At 39.8% G+C, this 16,453-nt stretch overlaps 1 protein-coding gene and 1 long non-coding RNA gene across 2 annotated transcripts; one reads left to right on the forward strand and one right to left on the reverse strand.

The window, feature by feature from the left end:
- The first annotated feature begins 35 nt into the window (after window positions 1-35).
- Window positions 36-4,864, forward strand: LOC129349553 (uncharacterized). Its single transcript, XR_008602603.1, has 3 exons — window positions 36-172; window positions 4,275-4,474; window positions 4,724-4,864. It is a non-coding gene; the product is annotated as an uncharacterized LOC129349553 (long non-coding RNA).
- LOC111588736 (uncharacterized) lies at window positions 3,402-12,342 on the reverse strand. The gene is made up of 17 exons (XM_023299271.3): window positions 11,957-12,342; window positions 11,828-11,843; window positions 11,597-11,704; window positions 11,407-11,492; window positions 11,201-11,293; window positions 11,014-11,116; window positions 10,141-10,298; window positions 9,981-10,049; window positions 9,821-9,887; window positions 6,822-7,000; window positions 6,698-6,745; window positions 6,552-6,597; window positions 6,313-6,464; window positions 6,153-6,224; window positions 6,018-6,069; window positions 5,101-5,208; window positions 3,402-4,939 (listed from the first exon to the last, which is right to left on the reverse strand). Exons 1-17 carry the CDS (start codon window positions 12,041-12,043, stop codon window positions 3,942-3,944), a joined length of 2,442 nt encoding a protein of 813 aa, XP_023155039.2. The 5' UTR covers window positions 12,044-12,342; the 3' UTR covers window positions 3,402-3,941.
- Window positions 12,343-16,453: the final 4,111 nt, after the last annotated feature.

Consider the following 16,453-nt stretch of genomic DNA (forward strand, 5'->3'; position numbering starts at 1 on the left):
TTACGCGTCGAGCCGCCTACCTCCACAACATGACAGAAACATTCCCTCCACTACCACGGCTGGTCTCATACCGGAGAAATGTTGTGGAGGTCCTGGCATTTTGTTCCACATGTGCTTCCTGATGACGGACAGCTCGGGAAGTGATGGGCGTGTAGGTGTGCCACCTGCTCAGGTGAGACTGGGCGAAACTTGTCACCTGGTTGGTGACTCATTTAAGAACTGGACTGAGGAGGAAATCACAGCATAGACTCAGTAAGACGTTGCCTAGAGGAAGAATTAATGAATAAACAAACTAATTAAAGTAAAAACAATAATACTCTAAGGCTAGAAACAGAATTTGATCAGTGTCTACAGTATAGACATAAATAATCACATGGTAATGGTACAGTCCAAACCAGAAATATAAAATTATAATGTTGAGTCATTTTGAAATTTTGCTTAAAAATCTTTCTGAAGCGACAACCCAAATGTGACAAATCAAACAATAAATGAGACACTTCCATCTGTAAAGTACTACAAAATGGAAAATAACAGTTACTAACGCATTTATCCTTTTAACTTTCGTATTATCTTCCAATTTACAAACATCTTTTATCCTTAGGGTCAGTTTGACTCCAGCAATTTAAACCTCCAGAAAACTGTTAGAATTCAAATTGTTCCCCAAGTTTATGTATCAGGTACTTTATGTCTTTTTGTCGACTACCTAAGTAGCCCCTTTCAATAAAACACCCCCATCCACTCCCCTCATACATCCAGAATACCAGAAATTTACAACAAAATCTCACTGACTGACCTAAAATTGGAGAGAGATATCTTTTTGGTGATGGAATGGCTTCATATGATTTCAATGTACATATTTTTGTTCTCTATAACATATAATGAAGAACAATTTCTGTCATCAAGAACAGTAACGTATTATGTTCGGGGTCAATTTGACCCTATGAAAAACAAACGCAATTTCAAAAGTTAAGGGCCCTAAAGCTTTTTGAAGATTATAAAATTACATGTTATAGTGACCTCAATATCATCCAAAACAGATTGATTGATGCGCACAACATGTGTACAGGACATTAAAAACATATCATCACATTCATTTTATATTTACCCAGTTGTCCCCATTAAAGTAGGAAAAGTCATTAAATAAGAAGAAAAAAAGATCTCAGTCATTTATTTAGAGATGTTAAACATTGAATGGGGTTAAACTGATGAACAAATAACCATTCAGACTGTTGCTGTTGCTTTAGCAAACAAGATTACTGAAAGGCTTATCAGATTAGGACAAATATTTTCTTATCTCGCATCTTAGTGATTTCCCAACACTCAGTTTATTGAACTATCAACATGCCAACACTTTAAATAGTCATTAATGTCCTAGATCTTAACATCTAAGTGAAATTCAGTAAGAGAACAGGGGTTTAATGAATTGCCCTGTTATGGAAGTGGGCCTCTGACGGTTTGGTTACTGAGAGGCCATAGTTGTGGTTTTTTTTCAAGGCTGCTGTTTGAGTGCTTTTAGTTAACCGTTAAAGTTTAATTATTAACCTTTAAGTGAACAGGTCAATCAAGGCCACTTTTGTAGATTAGAATTTGCATTCTTGCTTATCTAGAAGACAAACACCTGCACTAACCGCTGCATGTGCTACAATCACAAAATGCAAATGCATATTAGAAGATAAATGTGTCTGTATCCATGACTCCTAAGAACTCGGTGTTTTGGGTCTTTATTTATTTATTTTTTTTGCACTGTACACTGTTAAAAAAAGTAAAAATCTGAAAAAAACACAAAAAGTAAAAATGGCAGAAAAAATACATTAAAATGATGGAATACTGTAGTAAAATAAATCATAAAATAATGTAAATAAACAGTGACAATTATGGCAAATACCTGTAAAATAATGACATTTTTAGTGGATTCAAGTTCAGTTAAACAGTGTAATGTTAGTCGTATGGTAAAGGAAGAAATTACTATTACTACTCTTTTTTGCGATTTTACGAGGTATTACCTGTAATTTTACCAAAACCGGTAAATTGGAAAAATCTGCAAAAAACACTATAAAAATGTACCTTTTTAAAAAATTTTCAATCTTTAACATACATGTCTTGTCTTTCAAATAACAACAAATATAGATAAAATCACAATATTATTTGCTCATTTAAATACAGGTAAACAGTCATTTTACAGTTAGAAATTGTAAAAGCAAATGATTATTCATAAAAACTCAGATTTCTGATGCAGATGCTATCTTCAGTGTTTAGGGTTAATATGTATTTTAATCTCTTTGAAAAGTTTTAACTAGTCATCATTTGCAATTTACCAAAATAGAAAAAAAACAACAACAAAATAAGTTGTTCAAAAGATTACAGGTAAAAACCATTTAAAAACGCTTTCATTTGTACAGTGTAGCTTTGTGGCTAAACTGACCTGCTTTACGAGGACATCTAATCTTCACGTATAGTTACAATTTAACAGACAGCATATCATCAGTGCAAAATAGGCTTCTTTTTTTTTTTCCATTTTATGACTTCATACTAGAGTTGTTTCTTTTTATGATTTACAACTTCAATATACGTTCTGACAGTTACATCCTGATAAATGAGTGACATGTTCCTGTTAAGCAGGTCTGTCACTGAGTTTCTTTTCAGCGTTGTTCAGTGAAAGTTAATGGAACTACAAACCGAGACTTCGGATGCTGGAACAACAACAGCCTATGTCTTGTTTACATAATCGGCCTTTTCAGTAACGCTAAAAAAATGTTTCTTCTTCTTCATTTGGGTTTATATCCTAATCTTTCTCATTAAAAGCTGCTTTGCATAAAGCTTACCGTTGAACCTAATGGAGTTCCTGCCGTTAAAATTAAAAATGAGACATGGGAAAGTACCGCAGTCAGGGTCATTTTATTCTAATGCCAAGAGATATTGAAGTAACCACTGCATTGTAGATTTGCTGTTGAAGTATTTGAATAATACTTGCTTTCTGTTTCTTTCTCTCTTGTTGGGGCGCACAGTGAAGCCTTAAAGCTACTTTTCATTATTATCCTGCAATCATTTACCTACAGCGAAGTCTGCAGAATGAAGAAGGGCAGGATACTTTAAGGTCAGCAAAACCAAGATCGATTTAAACTTACAAGAGGTAGTGTGTATGCAGAAACATTAAATATGAAGGGATATTAACACAGACTTGGACACACATCACTCACCTAAACATTACTGCAAACAAACCCTTCAGATGAATGACACTAACCCATGGCAGTGGTCAACTCACCACATCACAAAAACAGCTCAGAAACCACCCTTCAACCCGTAGGACCCAGAAGATCAGCTGCCAGCATTGTGTTCATGCTCCTACAGATCAGAGCTGTTTGTGTGACACTGGGGGGACATACACAATATTGGGCAGTTGGTTTTAATGTTGCATCTTTATTGTTGAGCAAGTTGACCTAAGATGACATAAAAGCTTTGAACATATGACCACAATTAACCTCAGTCAAGCACACTTCATTTCTTCCACCTTCTGCACTCTAATACTGAATTTCCTGGAACTGCTTTGGCTTAATGTGCGTGTTCTAGACAATCCCATACAAATTTGTGAGTTTCCCTAAACAGCAGCAGTGCAGCTGGTCACCTGTGCTTTCACAACACTTTCAAACATTAAATGCTTTCACAAAGCAACTAGGGTATCATTTGCAACAAGATTTTCATAGTAGTTAGCATATTTACAGAGATAAGACAGGTGTTCGCTATGGCTTCAGTCACGAAAACAACACAAAGAACCTTCTGTTAGAGGCTGAATGCAGGAGGCAGGATGGAGTGTTTACCGCTCCTTCATATGCAAAACAAGTGGTGGCATTTTTGACCTGATGGTGTCCAGCAATGAATAGTTCTTACAGAGTGAGCGGCTGTAAGGCGATCACAATTTAACACGGGCTCCCGTGTTGGGCAGATCATGTTTCCAGCAGAACAGTTCTGCCATGTGAAACTTGAGATTTAAGCTTCTCTGCTCTCCATAGCGACCCACAGAGGAGCTCTTGCTCTTGTACAGTTCCAGGTCTGGATGCCAGCGGCAACTTGAGCCTGCTTGTCTTATTTGACGTCATTTTAATTGATGATGTGGTCCTCAGGCCTTGCATTTTATTTCCTTGCATCTTAGGTAGCAGTGTTTGCAGCCTCTGAGCCAGTCGCTGTGCCAGCCACACTGACAGCACTTTAGAAAGGAGTCTGGGCCAGCAGTGCCACCTGTATTTACCAGCTTTTGTCTGTCTTCTCATCTCTCCTAGCTCCTGTATTAAACCCCAGAAATCCTGCGGTAAGCAGAACCGAGGGACACCTCTGAAGGCCTTTGGGATGTCCCTGCTGTGACAAAGGCCCTGGAAATAGATGATGGCAACTTCTTGACCTTTGCCCCGCTGCAGTGCCCCCTCTAGGCAGGCCAGGGCAGCTGTAAACACCGGTCCTATCACCATGGAGGCCTCTTTCTGTGGGCACCAGTCTTTACCATCACATAATTGCACACTTTCTTTGTTTCCTGCAGCTTTTTTGCATTTTCTCTCGTTTGGTTTCAAATCCTCCTTCTTCTCTATGCAGATTTTCTCATTTGCTTTCCTGTAATCTTCTTCTTTCCTACTATTCGCATCAACGTTCACCCTCTCCTCCCTCCACTTCTCATATGTCTTCTTGGCTTCAGGACTCCAAATGATCAGCACTTTTCCTTGTGCCTTCCCGACAGCTTCCCACTGCCCATACAGCCAGGGAAGTGGACCCAGATCCGCCACACCAGCCTCAGCCCCGACCTGCCTTTGGGAGCTCTGGGCCCACAGAGCTGTGTGCACCGTGGCACCTAGTTCCCCTTGAAGGAATGAAGCAAACGCACACACGGCAGAGACGTGGGCCGGTTGATCTGATGAGCACACCAGCAACAATGGCTTCTGGATATACAGCCAGCCTAAACACATGGGAAAAGACGAGAGGAACAAGGGATCACATGTTAACAGAGTTTGTAAGTCAGGTTAATACCGACAAAGTTAATCAACTGAAATGACACATTAAGGGAATTTAAATGAACCAGTGCCTTGAACTTGTATAGAATGAAGGTACTGAACTAACCTGTAGTCCCACTCTTGGTAACACGGTGGATGAAAATTCCCATTAATGCAACAACAGCTACAAATATCAAAGCTGCCACTACATATAGGCCACTTCTGTTGTGTGTGTCTGTTTAAAAAAAAAAAAAAAAAAAAAAAAAAAAACAGAAAACAGTGGGTTTATTTACTTTCTAGAAAGTTGCATGTAGGGTGGAAACTAATGAACAATTTCACTGTTGATTAATCTGTCCGGGCCGGTGGATAGCACCGTCGCCTTGCAGCTAGAAGATCCCTGATTTGCATCCCAGCCTGGAGTTTGAATGCTGTCCCTGTACATGCTTTTTTTTCTTCCAGGTACTTTGGCTTCCTCACACAGCCCAAAAAAAGGCTCAGATTAATTGGTAACTCTAAATTGTCCGAAGGTGTGAATGCGAGTGTGATTGTTTGTCTCTATATGCAGCCCTTTGATAGACTGCTGACCTGTCCAGGTGTCCCCTGCCTTCACCCTAAGTCAGCTGGGATAGACTCCAGCCCCGCCGCGACGCTAATGAGGGTTAAACGATGCATAGATAATGGATGGATGGATGGATTATTCTGTCAGTTACTTTCTAAATTAACTGAGTAGTTGTTTGGTATATAAAATGTCAGAAAACACAAAAATGTTGTCCTAAATGTCTTTTTTTTTTTTGGTTGACAACTAAAAGATATTCTATTTTCTGTCATAGAGGAGCAAACAAACTAGAAATTCTTTCAATAGAAGAGGCTGAAATGAGAGAATATCTACTTATATTAGATTATCAAAACATTTTGCAATTAATTTGACAGTTAACAACTAAACAAATGTATGAAAAGAATTTGCAGACCCAGTTGTGGTTGCATGCATGCATAAAGTAATACGCAAAAGCACATGTGTTGGTATACTTGTGTGAGTACACTTACAGTCTGGGCACAGAATTCTCTTTCCATGAAGAGCAGGATGTGACTGCCACACCTGCAAAAAAGGAAAAAGGGAGAGTAAGGAGAGACAAGTTGTAATGCACAGGGTAAAGAAAAATGCCTTGAAATTTACTTTACCTGCGCACACGGTTTCTCTGCAAGAGAGTGAAGGGGCAAATTTATCATTTTCTCTTTCTTGGTATTTCCATCCTGTAAAATTGATAAGAAGCATCACATATTCTCTCACATTCACAACAATTAAATCTTTTCTCTCTCAAAAACATATATGTATATTAACCATTGTTACTGAATGGCTCGGTCCCACTGGTGTACATCCCGTCTCAGTAAGGACACACAGTTGAGCGGAGAATTTTGCAGGGGATGAAGAGGTAAGATACACTAATATGCTCTGCCTGCCTGGTCCAATATCTACCTCCCAAGTTGACATATCTGGAAGAACAAGCGAAAAAAGAGAAACATACAGATAAACTGCCACTTAACAAAGCTTCAAGTCAAATAAACTCCTCTTTGACTCACCGCTTGTGAAGAGGCAAGTGATATTATGGCTGTCTTGTAGAGAAAACTGTAAAAGTGAAGCAGAGATGTACAGATCTGTTATTAAAAGGTAGACAATGCGACATACTTTGATGCAAACACATGTAGCTTTTCATACAGATACTCACCCGCATACACATCTGGGGGTGTTTGTCCACAGCAGTTGTGTTAAACACCTGTCAGACAGAAACAGGAGTATTTGAGAAAGCTGCGTTTTTAACAATGATCCATTACCAAAGCTGCTGAACATACCAGGGTTGGTCCATCGTCCTTGTCCAGTGTGGAGTTGAGTACAGGTGTGCAGACGTGTTGGCGTTGCATCCAGCAGAGGGAGGCAGAGATGTTCAGGCTGTTGGCAGGACACTCTGAGCTCCACGTTACCATTGACTCGTACAGCGTGACTTCAGATGAGCGCCAGACATCTCTAAGATCTGTTGAGGCCATGTGGACACAGATGTTTACAACACAACCAGCCCTGACTGAGGTTCATCCAGGGATGCAACTGTGGGTACCACATTAAAATTTAGCAACATAAGTAAAGGTTACTGTATCAAAACAAACAGCACCAACTGATACACAGAAGTACATGGACAGGTCTCTTGTCATGTGGACTGCTTTGATTCTACATGCTGAAATTTGGGGAAACTACTAATCACTAACCCACCCTAACAGTACAATTGATGTGAAACAAATGAAAGCAACAATTTAAGGCATATACACACAGGACAATACCATTAAAATTTCATTTAAATGTAAATTGGTGAAATAACCATTGGGTGATTGGAGGTGGGCAGGTATGGAGTGACTACCAATGGGAGTGAAGGATACCATTGATTGACATATAACATCATCATGGAGGGCAGCAAACATTTACTACAATGAAACAATGTCCATGGCTTTGTTTTCCACCACTTCAACCATATCAGAGTGGAATCCTCATTGTGGTCTCCAAAACACCCAAATCGTACAACTTGCATCTGATTTCTGCAAAATGTTACAGCATAGATCTAAAAACTGTACTGTGTTCGAATTAAAAGAAATCAAACGTGGGTTATTTGTCACTGCTGAAGTGTAGGATAACCAGTTTCACTCTGAAACATTTGAGGTGGGAAATATACAACAGGGTTTCCTAGGCAACCAAAGCCTGGAATGTCCAAAGCAATGGGCGACCAGTGAATCATTATACATGTGGATGTGGCTTCGGATGAGCAGATTGATGCCATTCTCATATCATGCTCATTTAATGATGATGCTGCAGTCAGGAAACTGTTGGCTTAGCTCAGCAAAATGACTGGACACAATAAATATGCAAGAAATCACAGCACCGGCCATGAAATAGTCCAGCATGTGACCCTCTATGAAACCTTTTAGACTTAAGTTTTTGTTCACATTAACCAAACAAGATACAGTGCATTTGAAAATTATTCACCCACCATGGAGGTTGTTCCCTTTTAGAATTTTTTTAAAGACTCTTTCATGTCAAAGTGAAAACTGATTTCTACAAATTAATGTCAACTGACTAAAACTAAGTGACCATGCAAGATAGAGACTATTGAGGAAGGCCACCAAGACTCCTATGACCCCTCTGAAGAACTAAGATGCTTCAGCAGCTAAGATTGGAGACACAATGCATACAACTGTTGCCTGTTCTTCAAAAGTCAGAACTTTGAGGGAAAAGAGAGAGACACACTTGAGAAAAGTTCATATCAAATCTTAGCTAGAGTTCGCCAAAAGGCATGTCGACTGGAAGTCAACTGGAAGAAGATTCTTTGGTCTGATGAGACCAAAATTTAGCTTTTTGGCCATCAGAGTAGATGCTGTGTTGGGCAGATATCAAACACTGCATCTACACCATCCCCACAGTGAAGCATGGTGGTGGAAGCATCATGATGTGCAATGTTTCAGCTCAGGAGAGCTCGTAAAGGTAGAGGGTAAAATTAATGCATCAAAGTACAAGGAAATCCAGGAGGACACCCTGATGCAGTCTGCAAGAGGACTAATGCTTGGGAGAAGATTTCTTTTCCACCAAGACAATGACCCAAAGCACACGGCCAAAGCTATCTAAATGGTTTAAAGACAACAAAGTGAATGTTCTGGAGTGGCCAAGTCAGAACCCAGGCCTCAATCCAACTGAGAATGTGTGGCTGGACTTGAAAATGGCTGCTCACTTATGATCCTTGTGCAACCTGACAGAGCTTGAACAGTTTCACAAAAAAGCCTGTGGTAAAATTGCATTGTACCGATGTACAAACCTGACAGACCTACAGATACAGGCTAAGTGCTGCCATTGCATGGAGCTGGTGAATACTTATGCAATATATTTTTTTTTTATTTGTGTAGAGGTGCTGGTCATAGGGTTTGGCCACCTTTAGACAAAGCCATGCAAATTTCCACGTGCTTCCATTCTTTATGCTAAACTAGACATAGCTGCTGGCAATGACTTCATATTTACTGGACTGCTCTGACAGTTCTGTTGAACTTTTTGTCTGTCAGCAAGAAGGTGTAAAAATTGATTCCTAAAATTCAGATTTTTTCTTTTAAATTCACACTTTGATGAATGTGGTATTGTATTTGTTTTAACATTCTATTCACTGGTACATTTTAAAACCTGAGCACATGATGAAGTAAAACTATCTGCAATGTTAGATGTTTTTGTCCTAGTGGTAAAGGACCCTTAAAATTTTGAAAACATTAAATTATAACTAAATGATTTTTCAGAATATAATTGCTTAAAAAATAATTCTGGTATTTTCTTGGAGCATGTTTTGCTCTAAACCAAATCTACAGTGAGTGTTTGCTTAAAATCAATTCCAATTTTTTCCTTCTCCTAATGCTTTTTTGGGGTAAACCAGATAAATAAGCAACAGCGGTGCACTTCTTTGAACTAAAGTTGTTCCTGTACAGTGTGTTCTGTGACCATCAGTGCAGCTTTATTTCTAATAGCATGTCACATGGAATATTTCTGGGCTCTTTCTTCCATGAAGCTGGAAAAACAGCTAAACAGGTCCTATTTAAAATGCTCTTGATTGAAGGTTAAAGTCATCGGTTTCCCGTGCTTTCCTGTAATGCCTTTGAGAGTTAGCCACCCTTAATCACAACATTAGGAAATGTGGCTGGTAACATCACCATGTCTGTCTACAGAAATGGAATAACAACCCACATTGCAATTACAAAACAATGATGGTTCTCCATAAGTAAAAGTGTCCCTTCAAGCTTCAGTCGGATTAATACAAACCACCTGTTACACTCACCTATGAGGCTGTTGATGTGAAGTGGGCACTTTTTACGCCGCCAAGCATCTCTGTCGGTGTAATATACCTGCCAATGCAGACAGCACATGTACAGACATGAAAACCAGACGGATTCCACAAAATTCTGACACATCAAAAATATATACGGAGCTCAAAGTACCTCGACGCACACACAGGGCAGCAGGTAAGGGAAGTTAAGCAGAGCTGATTGAGACTGAGATGAATCGATCTGAAAAGAATCCATAAATACATTACAGGAACAACAGCCTTACTTACTTTCACAACAGAAGTAGGTACATGTGAACAAACCTAATACTCACAGTTATTGGTTTGGAATCTGGTCCCCCGATGCAGTCAGATGGATTCTTTTGGTAGCACCATTTGGCATAAACTGGCTTGACATCCTCTTGAGGCTTCACGGTCACATTGAAGGATTTTGAGGACTGATCCACAGAGAGATCAAAGTCTGGCATGGGACCTAAGCCACAAAACAAATAGCCACACAATATGAGCACCTCCGGGGAAAGATCAACATATAGAGACGGGTGACAAATTGAAAGAAAAAGCGGGATAAATGAGTTGACAAATATAACAGATGCAGATCTCTGGTGAAATATGCTGAAAGGCTTTCCTTTCATTGCTTTGACAATGAAGGAAACTCAGGAATCTGTGTTTTAAAAAAAAATCAGTGCTGAGTTGTTCCGAGATCTCACCTTCATCCTGTGACTAAACATTTCCACTCCGGTATATTTCAGTGTAACAGTGCTCACATTCACAGAAAATAAATTTGATCTTTTGATGACTATGAAAATTATGCAAATGCCATTTTGTGACCTTCACACCTACTGATCTGAACTTAAATGGACTCATTTTGAACAAGTGTTTGAAAAAACACCAAATAAGGAAATCTTTTCTAGAAATATTGTGTTTTTTCCTCTAGTAGAGTCCAGATTCTTATGGAGTCTATGAGCACTGCAGCAGTTCTTACATGTGGCCAAATACCTTCATAAGACACTTTGTGTTGGCTTTTTCCTTTAATTTGTTTCCTATCATACACCAGACGTAACGCAATGTGTCATTATTGCCTTTGTTTGTGACAAAAGGAAGCTCGCATGTGGAAAAAAAGAAAAAAACGAAACGAAAGAAATTAAAAAAAAGACAAGACCGGAAACCAAAAATCCTAAATACTCCACCTTGAACTGTGTAGGTGTCATTGCAGTGAGTTGAGGTTGCGTTGTAAGACACATCAACTACACTTCCAACTTCAGCCTTGACACATTCATATACCAGCTCGAACTGGGAAAAAAGCAAAGCAATCATCAGAATTGTTATTATGAAACCACTCTTAGTATTTTAGCAGTGAAAGAACATTCATGTTACCAGGTTGAAAGAAGTATTGCTGTGTGGGAGCTGCTGCATGACACCACTCTCACACAAGACTCTGCTCTCACCGTGATACCTCCTATTGTTACGCTAAGAAAGAAAGAAAACAGAAAGATGACACCACTGTACCTGTTTAAATCATGAACGGCAGGATCAGGACACTATATGCTGCTTAGAGGAGGTGGGGAAAGAAACAGTCCTACCTTTTTGTTCCTTTTTCTCAGAACAGGCCTCAGTGTCACTTTCTTTGGTTTGAGAATCTCAATTGTTGCGGTTTTCCTTGAAAGGTCTGGAAGAAAGCAGTTTGAGACACTTTAGAGATGATGAAACATATGGAGGATTGTGTGCATACAAGATAAGAAAATAAACTTTGAACCTGTCTTGAATTTATACCTTCAGCCTTCATCCAAACATGAACAGTGACACACTCATAGTAATACCCCCATTCGTCCGGGAAAGGGTTTGAGGTTAGACTTATAGGACACTGTCCCTCAACATAACCTGTCCACACAGACAAGAGCATTAGCACAGCAGGTGACACATGTGGCTTCCACATGTAGCCATGAACTGATGCTGCAGGAGCTTTAATATGATGGAGAAACGCACAGAAATGAGCAAACCTACCAGTTTGATTTCCAATCTAAAGGAAGGAGGAGAAAGACAATCACAATACAGGCCTATAAATTTGGAATCAACAGCGCTCCCAACATTATCTATACTGTGCAAAATTAGAGAGGTCTGTCCTAAACTCACCCGACATGTTGATGTACATTCCAGCCCCAGTGGCGACACCAGGACGGCGAGAAGCGTCAGCGCGGCGCCGGAACGCATTTTAGACATCTAAAGCACACTGAAGATGGTAAAATGTCCTCATAATTGAACGCTGGGATGTTGTGCCGACAAGGAGATGTAGTCTTTCCGCTTGTCTGTGCGGTCGGTGTCTGCTGGTAAAGCCATGCAATGCGCTCTCAGGCTGTGGCACACCGTCTTTTGCGCGCAACACAACCCCATGCAAAGTACCTGCGGGGCTGTCAGCTACCCCTGCATGTTTTTTCCTCTGTGTTCAGGTCATGTCAAATGACTAAAACACGAGGGCGTTTGTTTGAAAAATGTTTAGTGTTTTCTTTACTTCTTTATGAACCGCAGTCCCGCCTCTTCTTAAAGTCGTAGGCAGCGGAAGGGGAAATAACAACCCTGAACCCCAGCCTTATCTTTAGGTTCCTGGGGTCACATTTATCATTAGGAGGATGATACTGTCAGAGGGACGTGCGATGATTCTGAGCCTCTTCGGTGATACCTTTTTTGGACATTAGTTTTTGTACCAAACACTTAATGCTGTGCAGTCAGTCATATAGTGTCTGTAAAACATGATTAACTCCTCTTGGAAGTTTTTCTGTTTCATTAATCATACAAGCTTCAATAAAAATCAGCTGGACTTCTCTTGTTGGTTCTTGAAGACGTTTCCAAATAGATGAGAGGTGAAACGTCTTCAAGAACCAACAAGAGAAGTCCAGTTGATTTCTATTGAAACTCCTGTAGACGATTACCGTGACCTGGATGACTGAGATTCTGCACAGGCATATTTCTCTTTCATTATTTTACAGCATCAAATCAAAGATTTAATGGGCATTCTTTCTGTCAGTGACAGCCAACATCAACAAGAACGTTTTGCCACACTGTTCCAGATTTTCCAGATGTTGCTTCCATGTTGCATTCAAGATGGAAAAAGGTCTCAAACAATGGTGAAATGTCTAGCAAAGACTATATAGGTACAAAATCTAGATATTTTCAAATACATACACTCACCAGGAACTTTATTAGGTAAACCTGTTCAATGGCTTGTTAACACAAATAGCTAATCAGCCAATCACATGGCTGCAACTCAATGCATTTAGGCATTTGGATGTGGTCAAGACAACTTGCTGAAGTTCAAACCAGGCATCAGAATGGGGAAGAAAGGAGATTTAAGTAATTTTGAACGTGGCATGGCTGTTGGTGCCAGACAGGCTGGTCTGAGTATTTCAGAAACTGTTGATCCACTGGGATTTTCACGCAGAACAATCTCTAGGGTTTACAGAGAATGGTCTAAAAAAGAGAAAATATCCAGTGAACGGCAGTTGTGTGGACAAAAATGTCTTGTCGATGTGAGAGGTCAGAGGAGAGTGGCCAGACTGGTTTGAAATGACAGAAAGGCAACAGTAACAAATAAGCACTTGTTACAACCAGGGAATACAGAATACCATCTCTGAACGCACAACACGTCCACCCTTTGAAGAAGATGGGCTACAGCAGCAGAAGACCACACCTGGTGCCTTGATTTTAGCTGCGACATTCAGATGGTCAGAATTTGTCGTAAACAACATGAAAGCATGGATCCATCCTGCCTTGTATCAACGGTTGAAGCTGGTGGTGGTGGTGTCATGGTGTGAGGGATATTTTCTTGGCACAGTTTGGGCCTCTTAGTACCAACTGAGCATTGTTTAAATCCCACAGCCTATTAGTAACTAGTATTGTTGCTGACTATGTCCATCCCTTTTTGACCACAGTGTACCCATCTTCTGATGGTTACTTCCAGCAGGATAATGCAACATGTCACAAAGCTCAGATCATCTCAGACTGGTTTCTTGAACATCACAATGAGTTCACTGTACTCCAGTGACCATCAACAGTCACTAGATCTCAATCCAATATAGCACCTTTGGGATGTGGTGGAATGAGAGAGTCGCGTCATGGATGTGCAGCTGACAAATCTGCAACAACTGCATGATGCTCTCATGCAATGTGGACCAAAATCTCTGAGGAACATTTCCAACACCTTACTGAAAGTATGACAAGAAGATTTAAGACACTTCTGAAGGCAAAAGGGGGTCCAACCTTTTCCTAGCAAAGTGTACCGAACAAAGTGGCCAGTGAGCGTATATACACTTCAAGGAGCTTTCTAGGGCCCCAGTACCACTTTCGTTCAAAACTGTTGAACTTTTCCCATTGTTATGGGCAAATTGGAGCCAATGAATCATTTGGATCTGTTGTAAGAAGTTTTGTCTGTGTCCTCACCAGGTTTCATGGCTGTGAGAGTAATATCTCTAAATGAATCCACAAAATTGCTTCACAGACTTGAACTTTTTTTGATGGTGAAATTGCAAAAATTTCAATGTAAAAGAAATGAAACCATATGAAATTTCCAAAATTCTGTCAAAATAAATTACAGAGCTTAGTTTTATGGCCCAAACACCAAATAAGTAAACATCTGAGATAGTGAAGCAACACTTTTGTCTGAAATGACCTGGATTCAAAGGGAACTTCCCTGACTGCAATTTTTGGAAATAGTTGTTTCCATATAGGATAAATAGAGCATGTGAACCCTTACTGGTGAAGCAATTTGTTTTTAGAAGTAACAATGGATGAGCTGTGTGTTGTCAGGGTGTTTCAGTTAATAGAAGTGCACTACAGCATATAAGGAGGGACCAGCTTTTGTTCGATAAGCATTGTGACAAATCTACCGTGAAGATAAAGACACAGGGGACTGAAATGCACAGGTCATGGGATGAATGCAGTGCAAGTCAGCCTAGTTAAATATACAAATGAAAAGCCTATGACGTGGCTGTAAATCTGCTCAGATCAGGTTGTCTTCAAAAACTGAACAACAGTGATGGACGCCACCACGCATTTACTTTAAAGAAAATTTCTTCTAAGAGAACATCACAATATTGTGCTTTTTGCCCATCAAATTAAACAACATGATTAAAGCAAGTCAAACAATGCACATTTATCATCCTGGCTCACCATCATACTGTAGACAAGCTTCTCTGCTGTAGGCACTGAAAGGCTTTCAAGAGTAGAAGGTAAAATTAATGTAGCCAAATTCACAGAAGTGAATTTGAGCCCATACTTATTTGACACACTTGTATTTGTGATTAACATAAAGCAATTTGGAGAGATTTTTGTGTTGACTTTGGTATTAAGAAGTATTTTCTGTTCATCAGTGTCCAAGAGTCACATAAAACTTAATTCGATGTAACATTATAAAAGAATAAAGCATTAAAGCTTCCAAGAAGAGACGCGCAAAGTAGCAAACCAACACTTTTGAGGAAGTTCACTTGAGTATTTTTTAGTTTGCCCAATTTTCACAGCCAGGCGTGCAGCACCCCTCTGGTGATTCAGTCAGACAGCTGAACACTTTAGTCCAACACCCACTGAGTTTGAAGCAAAATATCCCTAAACTCTTGGACAGAACTGCCATGAAATTTGGCTCAAACATCCATATTGCCCTCAGGTTGAATTACCTTTTCCTCAAGTGCCACCATCACGTCAGACTTTGATGATATTCCCACCAGGCTCTGCTGTACTTTGTGTTTTGTGTTGATTAACTTTAGAATGCTAAAATGCAAAACCAGGATGGTGAACATATGAAACATTATGAGTTGGACATCAGCATGTTTGCATTTAGCCCAAAGAACCATTGTGTAAAGCCTCAAATATCAGGCTGTAGTCTTGTTGCTCCATGACATTTATGTGACAGGCTTCAATTACAAGTTCCTTGCAGATAAAAGACACATACATGCCAACTTTTGGTTTTAGTTCTGCTTTAGGGAAGGCATTAAAGAATGGCAGTGTGAATGTAAATGTTCTTTTTCAAAATGTCAGGAGATTTTTTTTTTTTAACATGTGATTGCTTGTAAGATAAATATAACCAAAGATTGTCAGCTTCTGATTAAGCCACTGCTGTGGTAAGTTATCTGTGTAGTTCATCATTTCGTGCACTAGTGATCCCACTAATTACATGCTGATTGCTCAGTCATGCATGATGGTTAAAGAGAAACGGTACAGAACTGTGCTAGTTACAGTCAGAGCGGAAAGCTAAAACAGGGCTTAAAAAAAACAGTTTCCAAAACATCTTAAGGCCATCATCTGTGCAAAGTGCATCTGTTGAAACCGCTGACTGATGCTTATCAGTTGTTTCCACTCACGTTCTGAGCAGACGCTGAAGATGGGAAACAAGCTCCCTTTACAGAGAGAGGGTGTTGTGGTTGCAAATGTAAACACATAAATGTCGTGGTGTGTGGGCGCTCCAGTTGGGTGGGGGATCTTTATATGTGGAAAAAGTGATCAAAAACTATGATTTGGGGTCAGGAAAGTCATATTGGTTGTTAAGAGATATTTGTCATCGCAGTCAAATAAGCTCATGTTGCAGCTGATAATGTAAATAACATGACAGTCAGTCAGCTTGTGGGAAGTGTGGCTTAAATGAAA

Source organism: Amphiprion ocellaris, chromosome 8 (genome assembly GCF_022539595.1).
Source record: "Amphiprion ocellaris isolate individual 3 ecotype Okinawa chromosome 8, ASM2253959v1, whole genome shotgun sequence".
NCBI classification, from domain to species: domain Eukaryota; kingdom Metazoa; phylum Chordata; class Actinopteri; family Pomacentridae; genus Amphiprion; species Amphiprion ocellaris.

What these genes read in the sequence shown, in the direction of transcription:
- LOC111588736 (XM_023299271.3), bottom strand. Translation starts at nt 12,043, where the DNA reads ATGTCTAAAATGCGTTCCGGCGCCGCGCTGACGCTTCTCGCCGTCCTG. An exon ending in TGACACCTACACAGTTCAAG is followed by an intron (nt 10,299 to 11,013) that starts GTGGAGTATTTA and finishes TTTGTGGCTTAG; the next exon opens with GTCCCATGCCAGACTTTGAT. An exon ending in CACTTGCCTCTTCACAAGCG is followed by an intron (nt 6,465 to 6,551) that starts GTGAGTCAAAGA and finishes TTGTTCTTCCAG; the next exon opens with ATATGTCAACTTGGGAGGTA.